The 16,349-nt window shown below is 41.6% G+C and overlaps 1 protein-coding gene across 2 annotated transcripts in view; it reads left to right on the top strand.

Moving 5' to 3' along the window:
- The window catches only part of CRIM1 (cysteine rich transmembrane BMP regulator 1), a 210,430-nt gene that overhangs the window by 35,721 nt on the left and 158,360 nt on the right, over positions 1 to 16,349 (top strand). For both annotated transcript variants that reach the window (XM_069583565.1, XM_069583566.1), the window contains exon 2: positions 6,156 to 6,329. In XM_069583565.1, the coding sequence (XP_069439666.1) occupies positions 6,156 to 6,329 (174 nt within the window). The remainder of the gene's footprint in view (positions 1 to 6,155; positions 6,330 to 16,349) is intronic.

The raw sequence follows: 16,349 nt of genomic DNA, 5'->3' as shown, positions 1-16,349 counted from the left end.
CAACCTCTCCAGACAGTTGAAGGTAGTGAAAGTTCAGCCACTAGGGCAGCCATTTCTTGCATTAGAGGAAGGAATTTAAATGAGATTATAAGATATTTTCTTAACATATTCATTAACTGCAGACTTTTCCTTTTATTGTGAGAGAACTTGCTCTTGATCTTTTTATAACAGTATAGCATTAAAATCACACATAACAGCCCACCTTCTGCTTTATACTAACATCATTCTGTTCCAAATTATGTATTAAGTAAAGTTACATTAGAGAAATGTGTTTTTATGATTCAGCAGTAGCTTTTAGGCCACTCCAGTACTCTTGCCTGGAAATTCCCATGGATGGAGAAGCCTGGTAGGCTGCAGTCCATGGGTTCGAGAAGAGTCAGACACAACTGAGCAACTGCACTTTCACTTTTCACTTTGATGCATTGGAGAAGGAAATGGCAGCCCACTCCAGTGTTCTTGCCTGGAGAATCCCAGGGACAGGGGAGCCTGGTGGGCTGCTGTCTGTGGGGTCACACAGAGTCAGACACGACTGAAGTGACTTAGCAGCAGCAGTAGCTTTTAGGAGAAAAGGTACCCAGTGTCCTTTTGTTAGTTCTTAAACCTGACTCCTGTTCTGTCTTGGCCTAAGTATACCTGTGAGGCATGCTTTGTAGAACAGCAGTTCTCAAAATGCGGGCCACAGACCCCTGGGGGAACCCCAAGAGACCTTTTCAAGTAGTGCATGAGGTCAGAGTTATTTTCACAGTAATACTAACATATTGTTTGCTTTTATTCTGTGTGTCAACATTTGCGCTGGTGGTACAAAGGCAATGCTGGTAAAACTGCTGACATCTTGGCCTGAGCACAGAGGCTGTGACCCCAAACTGTGTTCATCAGTTACTACCATTTGCAGTAAATTAATACTAATAACCAAGTAAAAAAATCAGTTTCCCTTAACAGTGCCCTTTATTGAAGGTAGTACATATTATTAACTTTATCAAGTCTCTTTTAAGAAATATTTTTATTTTAAAATTATTTTTGGTTGCACTGGGTCTTTGTTGCTGTGAGGGGCTTTGTCTAGTTGGAGTGAGTGGGGGCTACCCCCTAGTTGTGATATGCGGACTTCTCATTGTGTGGCCTCTCTTGTTGCAGAGCACAGGCTCTAGACCCGCGGGCTCAGTAGCTGCGGCGCTCAGGCGTAGTTGTCCCATGGCACGTGGGATCCTCCCAGATCAGGGATCGAAGCTGTGTCCCCTGCATTGGCAGGCAGATTCCTAATCACTGGACCACAAGGGAAGTCCTAATTTTCCTAAACTTCAATCACTGGTTACATATCTTATGAATATTCTGTGGAATGAAATGGAAAGTACATGAAATGATCCTGCCTACCGAAATCCCACAGTTGTCTCGAGGAAAAGCATCACATTGTCTTATAAACATCCCAGTTGGAGATGTCAGATTAGCCATAGTTATAACTGACTGTTCACTAGAGTACTCAAACATTTAGTTATATTTGAACATGCATGAATTTTAATTCATACATTCAGTTCAGTTCAGTCGCGTCCGACTCTTTGTGACCCCGTGGACTGCAGCACGCCAGGCTTTCCTGCCCATCACCAACTCCCAGAACTTGCTCAAACTCATGTCCACCACATCGGTGGTGCCATCCAACCATCTCATCTTCTGTCATGCCCTTATCCTTCTACCTTTAATCTTTCCCAGAATCAGGATCTTTTCCAGTGAGTCAACTCTTCACATCAGGTGGCCAAAGAATTGTATCTTCAGCTTGAGCATCAGTCCTTCCAGTGAATATTCAGAACTGATTTCCTGTAGGATTGACTGCTTGGATCTCCTTGCGGTCCAAGGGACTCTCAAGAGTCCTCTCCAGCACCACAGTTCAAAAAGCATCAATTCTTCCGTGGTCAGCTTTCTTTACGGTCCACTTCTCATATCCATACATGACTGCTGGAAAAACCATAGCTTTGACTATATGAACCTTTGTCAGCGAAGTAATGTCTCTGTTTTTTAATATGCTGTCCAAGTTTGTCATAGCTGTTCCTGTTATTAACTTTTTTTTCTTCCTTCTAACCCTTGACCAGTCCAAGGAGAAATGAAAAACTGTATCAGAATCAGAACCTTGATCCTTGTGCTGTATACATGGATTTACTTAAGAAAAGAAATTTTAAAACATCAAATTTGCCGAGTGCTGTCAGTGGCGCTGCTGGGCTCAGATTTTATTTCTCTGTAATCAGACCTCACTGAATTTTTGCTTTTCAGTCTCTGTTGGTTGGCTGATAAATTATGTTAAAGTATAATGTTCTGTAATAGAACAACACAAAAGCATTTGTCTCAAGAACATGTTGTACTTGATCCCTATGAAGCAGCGGTTGCTAAGGAAACTATTTGCCAAGAAGGAAAACAAAGTATTGATTAAGATAGGGGCCTAGAATTGAAAGGGTTTCCTCTCAAGAAAGAAAATAAAAGCATCTAAGACGTTTTTGGCTTTAGAGTCAGAGGCGTCCTGACTGGATACAGCGGCCGTGACATTTCCTGAGGGGTGGCCAGGCTCACCTGTGCACCATGAGGTGCAGCCTGCCGTTTCTGCCAAGAGGCTTCTGAGAACAGTAAGGAGCTGGGGTGGGTATTAAGGGAAGTTGCCTTTTAATTCTGACTCCACACTCAGGGAAAATGGTCTTCCTGTGGGGAGGCAGAGAAAAACATCCGGCAGTGAAAACAAATTGGCCCTGAGATGAACTCTTTGGAAGTGCCCATGATGCCAACCAGGTGATAAGGCTGAAGTCTAGAGCTGACCTGGAAAAGAGATAATGACAGATGATGCCTAAAGGTACCAAAGTATGTCTGAAAGTTTTTTCAAAATGCCTGCCTCATTAACACTTTACTAATAAGCTTTTTGAATAAGATTTTTATTGCGTAAACAAGTTCATTATAATGAAACAGTTTTCCTTGATATGTATCTATACATTTTTTAATAAGGCATTGTCTGTGGTTTTATTTTTTTTTTTTAAAGCATAGACAGCAGCATTTACCATGTCAGTGACATGAGAAATACGGTTATATTTACATCATGGGGTTAAGGATATTCAGAGTTGGATAGGATCTGGTTCTTGTGCCTGAGGACTGTTTGTCTAATGGGGAAGTTTGACTTATATGAAGCCATTACTAGAAAGGATAAGAGGTGTGCACAGGTATTTATAGGAACATGGAGGATAGAGCAGCTCAGAGCTGGAGAAGACTTCCCGAAGAAGTGACATTTGACTTGGGTGTTTTTTGTTTTTTGTCTTAAATTTAAAAAAAATTTTATTGGAGTACAGTTGCTTTATAATGTTGTATTACTTTCTGCTGTACAGCAAAGTGAATCAGCTATGCATATCCCCACTTCGTTGGATTTCCTTCCCATTTAGGTCACCACAGAGCATTGAGTAGAGGCCCCTGTGCTGCACAGTAGGTTTTCATTAGTTATCTGTTTTACACATAATAGCGTATATAGGTCAGTGCAGTCTCCCAAGTCATCCCACCCCTGGACTTGGGTCTTGGAATGAATAGGAGTTATCAAGAGGAAGGGGAAGGAGGTGTTTTAGGCAGGTGATGTTCTGTGAGCAAAGGCACGGGAGCGTTTCTTGAGGGTTTGTGGTGAGAATCTGTGTACTTTCTGGAGCATTAGGTTGTGTGAGGGATTGGTGCACAGTAGGTCTGTACAAGTGGGTACAAGCTGTATCATAACGAATCGTACCTACAGTAAGAAGTTTGGACTTTGTATTGTTGCCAAGAGAGAGCCAGTGAGCAAGTTTGTCTTTTGAGGAAGATGGTTGTGCTGACAGAGTGAGTTAACGGGGTAATGCAAGGAAACAGGTGAGAGGATGCTGCAGTGGTTCAGAAGAGTGATGTGTCAGGGAACTCCAGTTATAATGGAGGGAAGGGATGTTTGTTGTGAGGGAAGAATCTGCATCAGAATCCCCTCAACACATTGGTGATACAGGAACTATACATATTTAAAATGATAGTGATAAAAATTTCTTCTTGGAATGAGATAGGAAAGAGGAGAAATACAGTTTTCCAGGGGTTTGAATGTCACTCGAGTTTCGTACTAGCTTTTACATTCCTAATTGAACTAACTTTGAATTCCAAATTTGAATATTCGGTCAAAAAATTTCTTCATGGTAAATTTCACAGAACTGGATTAGGCTGGTGGTACTAATAACATGTCAGCAATTAAATATAGAGATAAGAAATTATCTATGTGAGCCATTTCATCCTGTATTATAACTGAAGACAAAATCATCACCTATTTTACCTTGTTGAATTGTTTCGGTGTATTTTTCTGGTTTTCCATCTTGAAGATAGGAATGTCCCTTTGTGTGTGTACATGTTATGTACCTGTTATTTCTAAAGGCCAAATACAGACTAAATAGGAAAGCAGATCTTCAAACGGGTACCTTTTGTTTTTGTTTAAACTTCTAAAATCATTCTACTGAGAGCCGAAGGTTTGATCAAATAAGAGAGCCTGGTCTTCTGAAATCAAAACACAGGAGATTTTTCTGTTCTCCCTTTTCAAAGAATCACCCTGAAGCCCTTTGTTTTGTAAATGGTATCCTTCTAAGGACACCTTGACAAGAAAATTATTTATTTCAGTGAGGGAAAACAGTCTTTTCCTGACTTAGTAAGTCAACAGTGTCACCAGAAGGAAAAGTTAGCCTTATAAAAATCATACCCATTTGTTTGCACTGACTTCTGCAATAACACATTGTTAAGATGGCTTTATACCTGCCTTACTTTGAGCAACAGGTTTAAGTACCTTAAATTCAAGCACTTTAAAAATATTCTCTCAAGATATGGTTATCAGAAACATGTTTACTATTTAATAGTCAGTACCCAGTTAAGGTGTGATAAAGTATCTATTAAAGATAATGTTAAGAGAGGGGAAACTCATATAACATACCAGAGACTCAGAGACATAGTCTGGTTTCCTAAAGAGGTGTTTCAGCTGTGGGGAATTCAGTTAAGGATTGAGACTGCCTGTGGTTCTGCCATGTTTGCTTCACTTTTCTGAACCGGGTCCCATGAAAGTTGGTTTTAAAATCTATTTTAGGGTCTTCCCTGGTGGCTCAGCTGCTGAAGAATCTGCCTGCAATGTGGGAGGCCTGGGTTTGATCCCTGGGTTGGGAAGATCCCCTAAAGAAGGGAGAGGCTACCCACTCCAGTGTTCTGGCCTGGAGAATTCCATGGATTGTATAGTCCATGGGGTCGCAGAGTCAGGTACAACTGAGTGACTTTCACACTGGTGGCCCAGTTGGTAAAGATTCTGCCTGCAATGCAAGAGACCTGGCTTTAATCCCTGGGTTTGGAAAATCCCCTGGAGAAAGAAATGGCAACCCACTCCAGTATTCTTATCTGGGGAATCCCATGGACAGAGGAGCCTGGTGGGCTACAGTCCACGGGGTCACAAAGAGTTGGGCACGACTGAGTGACTAATACTTTCACTTTATTTCTTACAGTCAGCTCCATTCCTTGACCCGGACATTGATTTGGTCTCAGCTTCAGAATTTGACGACTTCAGCCTCTCACTAGGCTGTAGCCCTTAGTTTTGTTTGTTGTTTTTCCTGACCTTGGTTGTGGGCAGTAATGGACCTTAGCATCTGAACTGAAGCGCATTCATTGGAGGGTGGTGTCTGTTTATATTTATTAGCACTGCCTTGATGTATCATGTTTCAGAACTGTTTTAAACCTGAAACTAGTCTCTGTCAGATGCAGTAAAAAGCAAAAGGAACTGGAGTTTTTTGGAATAATTTTGTAGATTGACAGATGCAGCTCCTGTAGTTTTATTGAACATGGGAAAATCTTGGAATCATTGTTTAAAATGAAAAACTTTAAAGGAATCTCAATTGTTACTGTAATAACACATCAGAGGAGCAGTAATTTTTGATTAGAAATGTTTGTAAATACCGCTAACTAATGTTGATGCGACGCTATATTTCAGTCTTCTCATTTATTAGGAGGTTGGGTTTCATTCATTTGTAAAATTGCAGTCAGACTGCCTTTCCTGAATTAAGGTTCAAAACTGGATGTTAATCTTGACACCTTCTCACATTTTTGCTTTCAGACAGGCCTTTGAATGAAGCGAACAAGCAAACATTATGTGGTTGTTAATTGTTTTCCAGATGAGAACTGGGATGATGACCAACTGCTTGGTTTTGAACCATGCAATGAAAACCTTGTCTCTGGCTGCAATCTAATCAATGGGAAATGTGAGTGTGACACCATTCGAACCTGTAACAATCCCTTCGAGTTTCCAAGGAAGGATATGTGCCTTTCAGCTTTAAAGAGGATTGAAGGTGAGTACTTATTGTCGGTCGTAAGCCTTAGCACGTAACTCTGAGCAGTGATCGTATTTGAGCTGGAAAAGGCAAAGACGAGCTTACAGAGGTGGGTGGTAGCTTTGATCTCAAACAAGATTCCAAAAGTTGGCCAGGGGCGGATGTGATGGTGTATGCGTGCGTGTGTGTCTGCGCACACTTGTGTGTGTCTTAAAAGCCACTGGATGGTGACGCTGGGGCAGTACGGGCAAAGTAGTTTGCGCCTGCCTGCCTAGGTCACCTCTACTGAATGCATGATATCACACGAGGCGTTCCTGAGATCCGCATCTGTTGTCACCATGTCCATTCTGCTTGATTTACCGTAGGATGGTGCTCCAGGAGGAGAGGGCCGATTAGAAATGCAGTCTGGCAAGAATGTGCAGTTTAGAGGAGGTGGGAACCTTGGGCAGTGACTGTTGGAGGCTGAGGTGGGCTTTGGCGCAGGGCAAAACCACGTGGGTGTGGACAGGTCATTGGGTGCTTCCCTTCTGGAATGAAGTCAGAAATCACATTAAAATAAGAAAATTATACTAACGTGGCCCATAACTTTTGTACATTCATGCATAAAACCTAGATGAGGATGGAAGACTTGAAAGTATGATTCATGACTGCAGTAATCAGGAGTGACAAAGCCAGAGCTGGGTGCCCTGGCTTGTTGCCGGAATTCACAGAGGATGAGGCCTGGGCTTCGGACTCAGCCGTGCCCCTGGGCAGCAGTGAACTGTCTCAGAGCCCCAGGTTCCACTCGGCGGGGAAGGAGGGCTGAATGAGACATTCTTGTGTGTGTGTGTTTGTTTCCTGTAATTCTTTTTGTTGGTATTTAGTTGGTTTACAGTGCTGTGTTAGTTTCTGCTATACAGCAGAGTGAATCAGTTATACAAATGCATGTAGCCACTCTTTTAGATTCTCTTCCCACATAGTTCATTAGAGTACTAAAAGGAGTTCCCCGTGCTATGCAGCGGGTGCTTATTAGTTATCTATTTTATATACAGTAGTGTATGTCAATCCCACGCTCCCAGTTTATCACCCCCTTTTCCCCTCGTGGTAACCATGAGTTTTCTGCATCTGTGACTCTATTTCTGTTTTGTCAATAAGTTCATTTGTGACCATTTTTTTAGATTTCACATGTAAGTGATATCATATGATATTTGTCTTTCTCTGACTTCAATTAGTATGACAGTCTCTTGGTTTATCCATGTTACTGCAAAATACACTTTATATCTCTATGATGATGGAGAAACTGGTAGTATACTTTAGAATACCAAGGATTTTTCAAGTCCAAAATCAAGCTCATAAAAGCAGTAGAGCAGGACTGAAGTTTTTGAATTGTATTGTTTCCAAGACATATTAAATGGTTGTAAAGAATAAGAAGTGTATGTGAAAGTCGCTCATTTGCGTCCGACTCTTTGAGACCCCATGGACTGCAGCCTGCCAGGCTCCTCTCTCCATGAAACTCTCTTGGCCAGAATACTGGAGTGAGTAGCTGTTCTCTTCTCTGAGAGATCTTCCCAACCCAGGGATCGAACCCAGGTCTCCTGCATTGCAGGGGAATTCTTTACCGTCTGAGTCACCAGAGAAGCCCAAGAATACTGGAGCGAGTAGCCTATCCCTTCTCCAGTGGATCTTCCTAACCCAGGAATTGAGCCGGGGTCCGCTGTGTTGCAGGTGGATTCTTTAGCAGCTGAGCTACCAGGGAAGTCCATTAAGAAATGTATAGTAGCCTCTAAAATAGCATTTCTGTTTGTATTTTCCAAGTGCTGCTGGATCATTAAAACAATAAAGTAGAAAACGAAAGAAATAAAGTTTAAGAACCTCAGGAATCTTAGATAACATTTAGTTTAGTCCTTCAGTTTCAAAATTGAAAACTTCAGCTCTACACAGTGGATGACTGACAGGCCCGTAAAGTCTTTTTTGAATCATATTATGCCGTTGACACAGTTCACCAAGCTCGTTTGTATTGTCTTGAGGCTCTTTGCTCACCCCTGTCCTCACCTCTATTGCCTGCTTTTCAGTATTTTTGCCAACTTCAGTGTATAAATCTTCAGGGACATAGATGAAGCTGTCAAATATCTATTTAATTCATTTAATTATTCATGCATATTTTAAGTCACATCATATAGCAGTTTAGAGGATTACTTTTTGCTCTTCTTATATTTTACTTAACTGTTTTAGTCACATCTCAAATGCATCTCCGTCACTGTCATTGTCTTTGCTGGAGCTGTTTTCTGTGTCATTTAACACCTGTTTCTGAGCACACCTTCCTCATTGCCATCTAAGTTGTTGGAGATACAGCTGATTTGGAATCCAGGTTATCACAAGTTTTGTTCCAAACAGGGTGTCTTTGCACATAAAACTAGGACAGTTACATTTTTAATTAGTGAGGTGTATGTTTATGATCTTTACAATGTGGCGATTCACTGCATTGATTTTTAAAGTGTTTCTGAAAAGGCTGTTTACAAGATCTAGCACTTCTAATTTTGACATCATTCCCTCAGGAATAATTACTGTGGCTGATTAAATTTCTTTATGCTCACACCACCACCCCTCCTTTTTTTTTAACAGATTCTGTCTGGCCTCTGTATAAAAAATCCAAAACTGGGATTGGTAGAGGTCATTTAAGGCTAATGTATCTTCCACAAATTGTGTGTGCATGCTCAGTTGTTCAGTCGTGTTCAACTCTTTGCGACCCCGTGGACTGTAGCCCTCCAGGTTCCTCTGTCCATGGAATTTTCCAGGCAGGAATACTGGAGTGGGTTGCCATTTCCTACTCCAAGGGATCTCTTGGGGCTTTTTTGTTTGTTTGTTTTTAAGTTTTACTTTTTACTGGAGTGTGGTTGACAATGTTGTGTTAGCTTCAGGTGTTCAACAAAGTGAATCAGTTATACATGTACATATGTATGCTGCTGCTGCTGCTGCTAAGCCGCTTCAGTCATGTCCGACTCTGTGTGACCCCATAGACAGCAGCCCACTAGGCTCCTCTGTCCCTGGGATTCTCCAGGCAGGAACACTGGTGTGGGTTGCCATTTCCTTCTCCAATGCATGAAAGTGAAAAAGTGAAAGTGAAGTCGCTTAGTCGTGCCTGACTCTTAGCGACTCCATGGACTGCAGCCCACCAGGCTCCTCCATCCGTGGGATTTTCCAGGCAAGAGTACTGGAGTGGGGTGCCATTGCCTTCTCCGTACATATGTATGTGTATATATATCTTTTTTCTGAGATCCTTTTCCCTTATAGGCCGTTATAGAGCATTGAGCAGAGTTCCCTATGCTGTATGCACGTTCTTATTATTTATCTATTTTATGTATGGTAAGCGTATATGTCAGTCCCAGTTCCCATCCCCTGGTCATCATAAATTTGTTTTCTATATCCGAATACTCTACTTCTGTTTTGTAAGTAAGCTCATTTGTACCCTTTTTTAGATTCCATATATATGTGGTATTATATGATATTTATCTTTCTGTGTTGAGTCTTCACTCAGTTTGACAATCTCAAAAGTGAAATTATTTTGTTCTTTTTTTTATTGCTGAGTAATATTTTGTTGTGTACATGTACCACATATTCTTTGTCCATTCCTCTGCTGATAGACATTTAGGCTGCTACCATGTCCTGGCTATTGTAAAGTAGTACTGCAGTGAACATCAGAATGCATGTATCTTTCCAAATTATTGAATTATGGCTTTCTTCGGGTATATGGCTAAAAGTGGAAGTGCTCAGTTATATGGTAGTTCTGTTCTCAGTTTTTTAAAGAACCTCCTTACTGTTTTCCATGGCTTCCCAGGTGCCTCATTGGTAAAGAATCCACCTGCCAGTCTTAGAGGAAAACATAGGCAGAACACTCGATGACATAAATCAAAGCAGGTTCCTCTGTGACCCACTTCCTAGAGTAATGGAAATAAAATCAAAAGTAAACAAGTGGGACCTGATTAAACTTAAAAGCTTTTGCACAGCAAAGGAAACTATCAGTTCAGTTCAGTCACTCAGTTGTGTCCAACTCTTTGCGACCCCATGAATCACAGCACACCAGGCCTCCCTGTCCATCACCAACTCCCAGAGTTCACTCAAACTCATGTCAGGGTCTTTTGTAATGAGTCAACTCTTCACATGAGGTGTCCAAAGTATTGGAGTTTCAGCCTCAGCATCATTCCTTCCAGAGAACACCCAGGACTGGTCTCCTTTAGGATGGACTGGTTGGATCTCCTTGCAGTCCAAGGGACTCTCAAGAGTCTTCTCCAACACCACAGTTCAAAAGCATCAATTCTTCGGAGCTCAGCTTTCTTCACAGTCCAACTCTCACATCCATACATGACTACTGGAAAAACCATAGCCTTGAGTAGATAGACCTTTGTTGGCAAAGTACTATCTCTACTTTTCAATATGCTATCTAGGTTGGTCATAACTTTCCTTCCAAGGAGTAAGCATCTTTTAATTTCATGGCTGCAGTCACCATCTGCAGTGATTTTGGAGACCAAAAAATAAAGTCAGCCACTGTTTCCACTGTTTCCCCATCTATTTCCCATGAAGTGATGGGACCAGATACCGTGATCTTCATTTTCTGAGTGTTGAGCTTTAAGCCAACTTTTTCACTCTCCTCTTTCACTTAAGCAAGGTGAAAAGACAACCCTCAGAATGGGAGAAAATAATAGCAAATGAAACAACTAACAGAGGATTAATTTCCAAAATATACAAGCAGCTTATACAACTCAATGCCAGAAAAACAAACAACCTAATCAAAAAGTGGTAAAAGTACCTAAACAGACATTTCTCCAAAGAAGACCTACAGATGGCTAACAAACACATGAAGAGATGCTCAACATCGCTCATTATTAGAGAAATGCATATCAAAACCACCATGAGATATCACCTCACACTGGTCAGAATGGCCATCATCAAAAAGTCTACAAACAATAAATGCTGGAGAGGATGTGGAGAAAAGGGAACACTCTTGCTCTGTTGGTGGGGATGTAAATTGACACAGCCTCTATGGAAGACGGTATGGAGATTCCTTAAAAAAACTAGAAGTAAAACCACCATATGACCCAGCAATCCCACTCCTAGGCATATACCCTGGAGAAACCAAGGTTGAAAAAGACACATGTATCCAGTTGTTCATTGCAGCGCTATTTACAATAGCTAGAACATGGAAGCAATGGAGGTGTCCATCAGCAGCTGAATGGATAAAGAAGTTGTGGTACATATACACAATGGAATATCACTCAGCCATAAAAAGGAACCCATTTGAGTCAGTTCTGATGAGGTGGATGAACCTAGAACCTATCATACAGAGTGAAGTGAGTCAGAAAGAGAAAAATAAATATTGTATTCTAATGCACATATACAGAATATTAAAAAATGGTACTAAGGTACTTATTTACAGGGCAGCAGTGGAGAAACAGACATAGAGAATAGACTCATAGACATGGGGAGAGGGGAGGAGAGGGTGAGATTTATGGAAAGAGTAACATGGAAACTTACATTACCATGTGTAAAATATATAGCCAATGGGAATTTGCTGTATGGCTCAGGAAACTCAAACAGGGGCTCTGTATCAACCTAGAGGGGTGGGATGGGGAGGGAGTTGGGAGGGAGGTTCAAAAAGGAGGGGATATATGTATACCTATGGCTGATCCATGTTGAGATTTGATAGAAAACAGCAAAATTCTGTAAAGCAAGTATCCTTCAATAAGAAAATAAAGATAAAAAAGAATCACCTGCCAATGCAGGAGACACAGGGAAAGCAGCTTTGATCCCTGGGTCAGGAAGATCTCCTGGAGAAGGAAATGGCAACCCATTCCAGTATTTGTGCCTGGGAAATCCCATAGACAGAGAAACTTGGCGGCCTACAGCCCATGGGGTCACAAAGAATCCAACATGACTGAGCATACACACGTGCAATACTGTTCTGCATAGTAGCTGTACAAATTTACATTCCCACCAATGATGTAGGGGGGTTCCCTTTTCTCCACACTCTCCAGCATTTATTGTCTGTAGATTTTTTGCTGATGGTCATTCTAACTGGTGTAGGGTGATACCTCATTGTAGTTGTGATTTGCGTGTTTCTAATAATTAGTGATGTTGAGCATCTTTTCATGTACCTTTTGGCCATCTGCATGTCTTCTCTGGAGAAATGTCTGCTTAGATCCGTGCTTTGTTTTTTTTTTTAAATAAAGCACCCTGTAATATTTGAGGTCTTGTAAGAAGTCAGTACTGTGGGGTTTCCTTTCCTGAGAGACAATGTTGAATAAAAAACTCTATATTCAAGTATATTGCAAATGAAAAAGTTAGTGATGGTATATCACTGCATATAATTAAATCATTAATAGCGATGAGGACTTGGAATGCTCTAAGAACTTAGGGCCAAAAAAATGTTACCTGGAATTATATGATAAAGTATCATGGAGGAGTTGGAGTCTGAACAATTTAGAATTTGGATGGTGATGGATTCCAGGCAGAATGATGTGGGCAGAAGAATGAAATGTCTAAGTGAGATTTGCATGACTTATGTGTAAGATACTTGGGAAATGAATGTAGGAGAGCAAGTTTTTATTTCTATAGGTAGAAAGGAACTAAAGATGAGGAGTCAGGACAGGACCAGATGATGAAATGTCTTTCACATGGTGCAGGGAACTCAGGCCCAGGAATAGGAGCTCTCAAAAGTCACTGTAGGTTTATAAGCCAAGAGAAGCAGAGCATGAAGAAATCGGTATTAGGCAGATTGCAGTTGCGGGGGTTGTGTAATGTATTAGCAGGGAGAGATTCTGCAGTAGAGGCTTGCAGGAGAGCTCTTCACATTATTTAGATGTAGTACCACTAGAGATGGGTCTAGGGAATGGCAAAGGAAAAGCAAGGAAGAGCAAACGGATGCACGCCATTTTGATGGAAGAACATGAAGTATCTGCTTATAGGTAAGGGAGGGATGAAAATATACCAAGGTGATTCTGGTTTCCTAACCCGAAATAGTAGAAGAATGATGGTACAAGTAACAGCAATGGGAAAACATCTCAAAACTTGGAACCAACAAGTGAAATGGTTGTATCAGAGGGATCTAAGGTCAAAAAGGACTTTAAAAATATGGCAAATGTTACAGCATGTTTGATGACAAGAATGATCTAGTAAAAAGGGAAAAACTAATAATGTAATGGGGAGAGGGAGAGGGTGGGATGATTTGGGAGAATGGCATTCTAACATGTATACTATCATGTAAGAATTAAATCGCCAGTCTATGTCTGACGCAGGATACAGCATGCTTGGGGCTGGTGCATGGGGATGACCCAGAGAGATGTTATGGGGAGGGAGGTGGGAGGGGGGTTCATGTTTGGGAATGCATGTAAGAATTAAAGATTTTAAAATTTAAAAAATAAAAAACTTAAAAAAAAAAGAGTGGTGATGATTATAGAAGCAAAGGCATTGAGGAGGGAGAGGAGCAAAATTGTTCCTATTTCTCAGAGGTTATAAAACAAGGTCATCAGCTAACGTTCAGGTGGAAGAAGGGTGTGAAAAATTGAGGGAGAGGAAATGGAAAATAGACAACTCAGAGAGAGGAGGAGTGAATTAAGTAGGGAAGTGTATTTGGGTCATTTGCTAGTGCTGACCGCATGCTTGAGGTTAGCGGCTATAAATTGGAAGGGAGAACAGCCAGCACAGTTGTGCCTTTCTCTGGCCCTGGCCCATGCAGCGGAGGTGGAAAGGTGGATTTAACTAGGGTAAGGGTTTTTCATTGGAGAAGGAAATGGCAATCCACTCCAATACTATTGCCTGGAAAAATCCCATAGTGAGTCCTATAGAAAGTGAAGGGTCCTGAGATTGAGTTATGCAGAAGAGTACTTGACGGTACCAGCCAGGCCATCACTGCTGGCAAGGAGGAAGCAGCAATGTACAGGGAATGAACAAGAGGCAGAAGTTCTGTGAGAAGATAATGCAACACTTGCATGGAGCTCGGACACCATCTGATTACATGTGCTTCATGCAAACAAGGTATTTTTTTTTTTTTTAAGGGGAAAAGGCAGAATGATCTGAAAGTAGTGACACAAACCAAGAAGACCCCTCCCGCACCCTCAGGATTTATGGCATGTGGAAGGTGAAGCCATGCCCACTTGGGAGGATTTCAGGGGCCAGGGTGCAGTCAGGAAGGACGCAGGTGTTCATTAGAGCACAGAGGTGAAGGAGCACCTGGAGGGGAGAATGACAGCAAAAGGGATGTTTGTGATGACAGTCTGAGTTCTAGAAGGCCCGGTAGGTATTCGGGAGGGAGGGTTGTGCAGAGCATGGGTGATTTTTGCAGAGCCAGTGAGATTAAGTCCCACGATGATGCATGACCTGATAAATTTAGACTTGGTTTTTGCAGTTTCTTATGAGAAGGTGACTAGTTAATGAAAGCCTTCCTTTAAGCACCATTCTCTGGGGGCATTCTGTAGCGTGAAGGTATGTATGCATTTAGGGATAAGGAAGAAGGTCTAGTGTTCTTGCCAGAGCATCATGCTAAAATGCATGGGTCTTCATTTCTGTGTTTTATGAGTGAATTCTGAACATGAATTGAATTTTAAGCATAATTGCAACATTTTTTTAAAATGCATGAAAGTCATTTTAGTCAGTACAGATTTATGAAGAATAATGACGATTCAGGGTATTTTTAAAGAAAGGTTCCTGGGTATTTTATTTGTTTAAAAGGGAGATCATTGGTCCTGGATTTTAATAAATACAACATCATAAATTTTGTCACAAATTTAGAGGAAATACCATACTGGATAACAGCCAGTCATGCCTTATGTACAAAATGATTTGTCAGAATCATCTGTATTTCTCTGAGGAAGGAGAGACAGGGAATGCCTGCAAGTCATCCCACCTCAATCTTAACAAAGCTTGTAGTTTTATGCCATGCTACCTATTTTTATTGTCTTGGTGCGTGCTGTACTGAGCTCCCCAAAAGTTAAATTGATAGACCATCAGAAGAGGGGACCACATTAACAAGAGCAGTACCAGCCTCTGCAGCTGCCCCAAAGGTTTTCTGGAGGGACCTCTCTGGGCTTAGAAATGGAAGCTAAAGTTAATATGAAAGACTTCCATGATACGGTGAATAAGTTGGACTTTTAAGCTTGCATATGACTCCAGATTGGGGTAAGTAGCTTTTCTTTTCCAAAAAAAAAAAAAAAGGTACTGTAATTCAGAGTGGTTGAAATAAATTTGAGAAATAATCAGGAATATGAAATCATGTCCAATTCAGAGAAGGATGTCAACCACGCTAGAAAACATTCGTCTGTTTTGTTACATCCAGCGGATATTCACTGAGTGCCAAATATGTCCTAGTCATAGTTCAGTTGCTGAGGATACAGCTCCTGTGGAGCTCACGTTCAGTAATCTCAGAAGTGAGAGGAAAGTATCACACGCGTGATAAGAGCTGCGAAGAGTAAGCGCCAGGATGATGTGATAGAGAATTACTAGGCTGACTAAGGAAGTTGTTTTAGATATGGATGTCAGTGTCAGGGAAGTTTTCCTTGAAGGAAGAGCATTTGGCCTGAAATCCGACTGTAAGAAGGAGTCGAACTGGTGATGATCTGAGGGGAGGGAAGCCCGTGCACAGGACACTGCAGGTGTGAGAGCGCTCAGTGAGAGCAAGCTTGGTGTGCCGAAAGAAGGTCATGAGAATCCAGAAAGGCCAAGGTGGCTGGAAGGCCATGAAGAGAGAGGGACGGGAGTGAGGGCCAGATATGTGCTGCCTTATAGACGATTTTGTGATGAGTGGGTAGGAAAGTGGCTAAAGGATTGTGAGCAAGAGCGTCATGTGATTTGATACATGTTCTCAAACATGAATATGGTGGAGAATTAAGACTTGGGAGACTGGGAAGATGCAAGAATGGGAAAGAGTCCACAGGTAGTTGTTCAGATACTGGGGACTCAGACCCAAGAGAGCTAGAGATGGAGAAGAGGCGTGGATGGGAGGTGATTTGGTCCTAGGCATGTTGATGGATTAAATGTAGGGCTGAGAGGAAGAGGAGTCCAGGAAAACTC

Source organism: Ovis canadensis, chromosome 3, assembly GCF_042477335.2.
Source record: "Ovis canadensis isolate MfBH-ARS-UI-01 breed Bighorn chromosome 3, ARS-UI_OviCan_v2, whole genome shotgun sequence".
Lineage (NCBI taxonomy): Eukaryota > Metazoa > Chordata > Mammalia > Artiodactyla > Bovidae > Ovis > Ovis canadensis.
The sequence above is the reverse complement of the archived record's forward strand: the minus strand, read 5'-3'. Positions and strand labels throughout refer to the sequence as shown.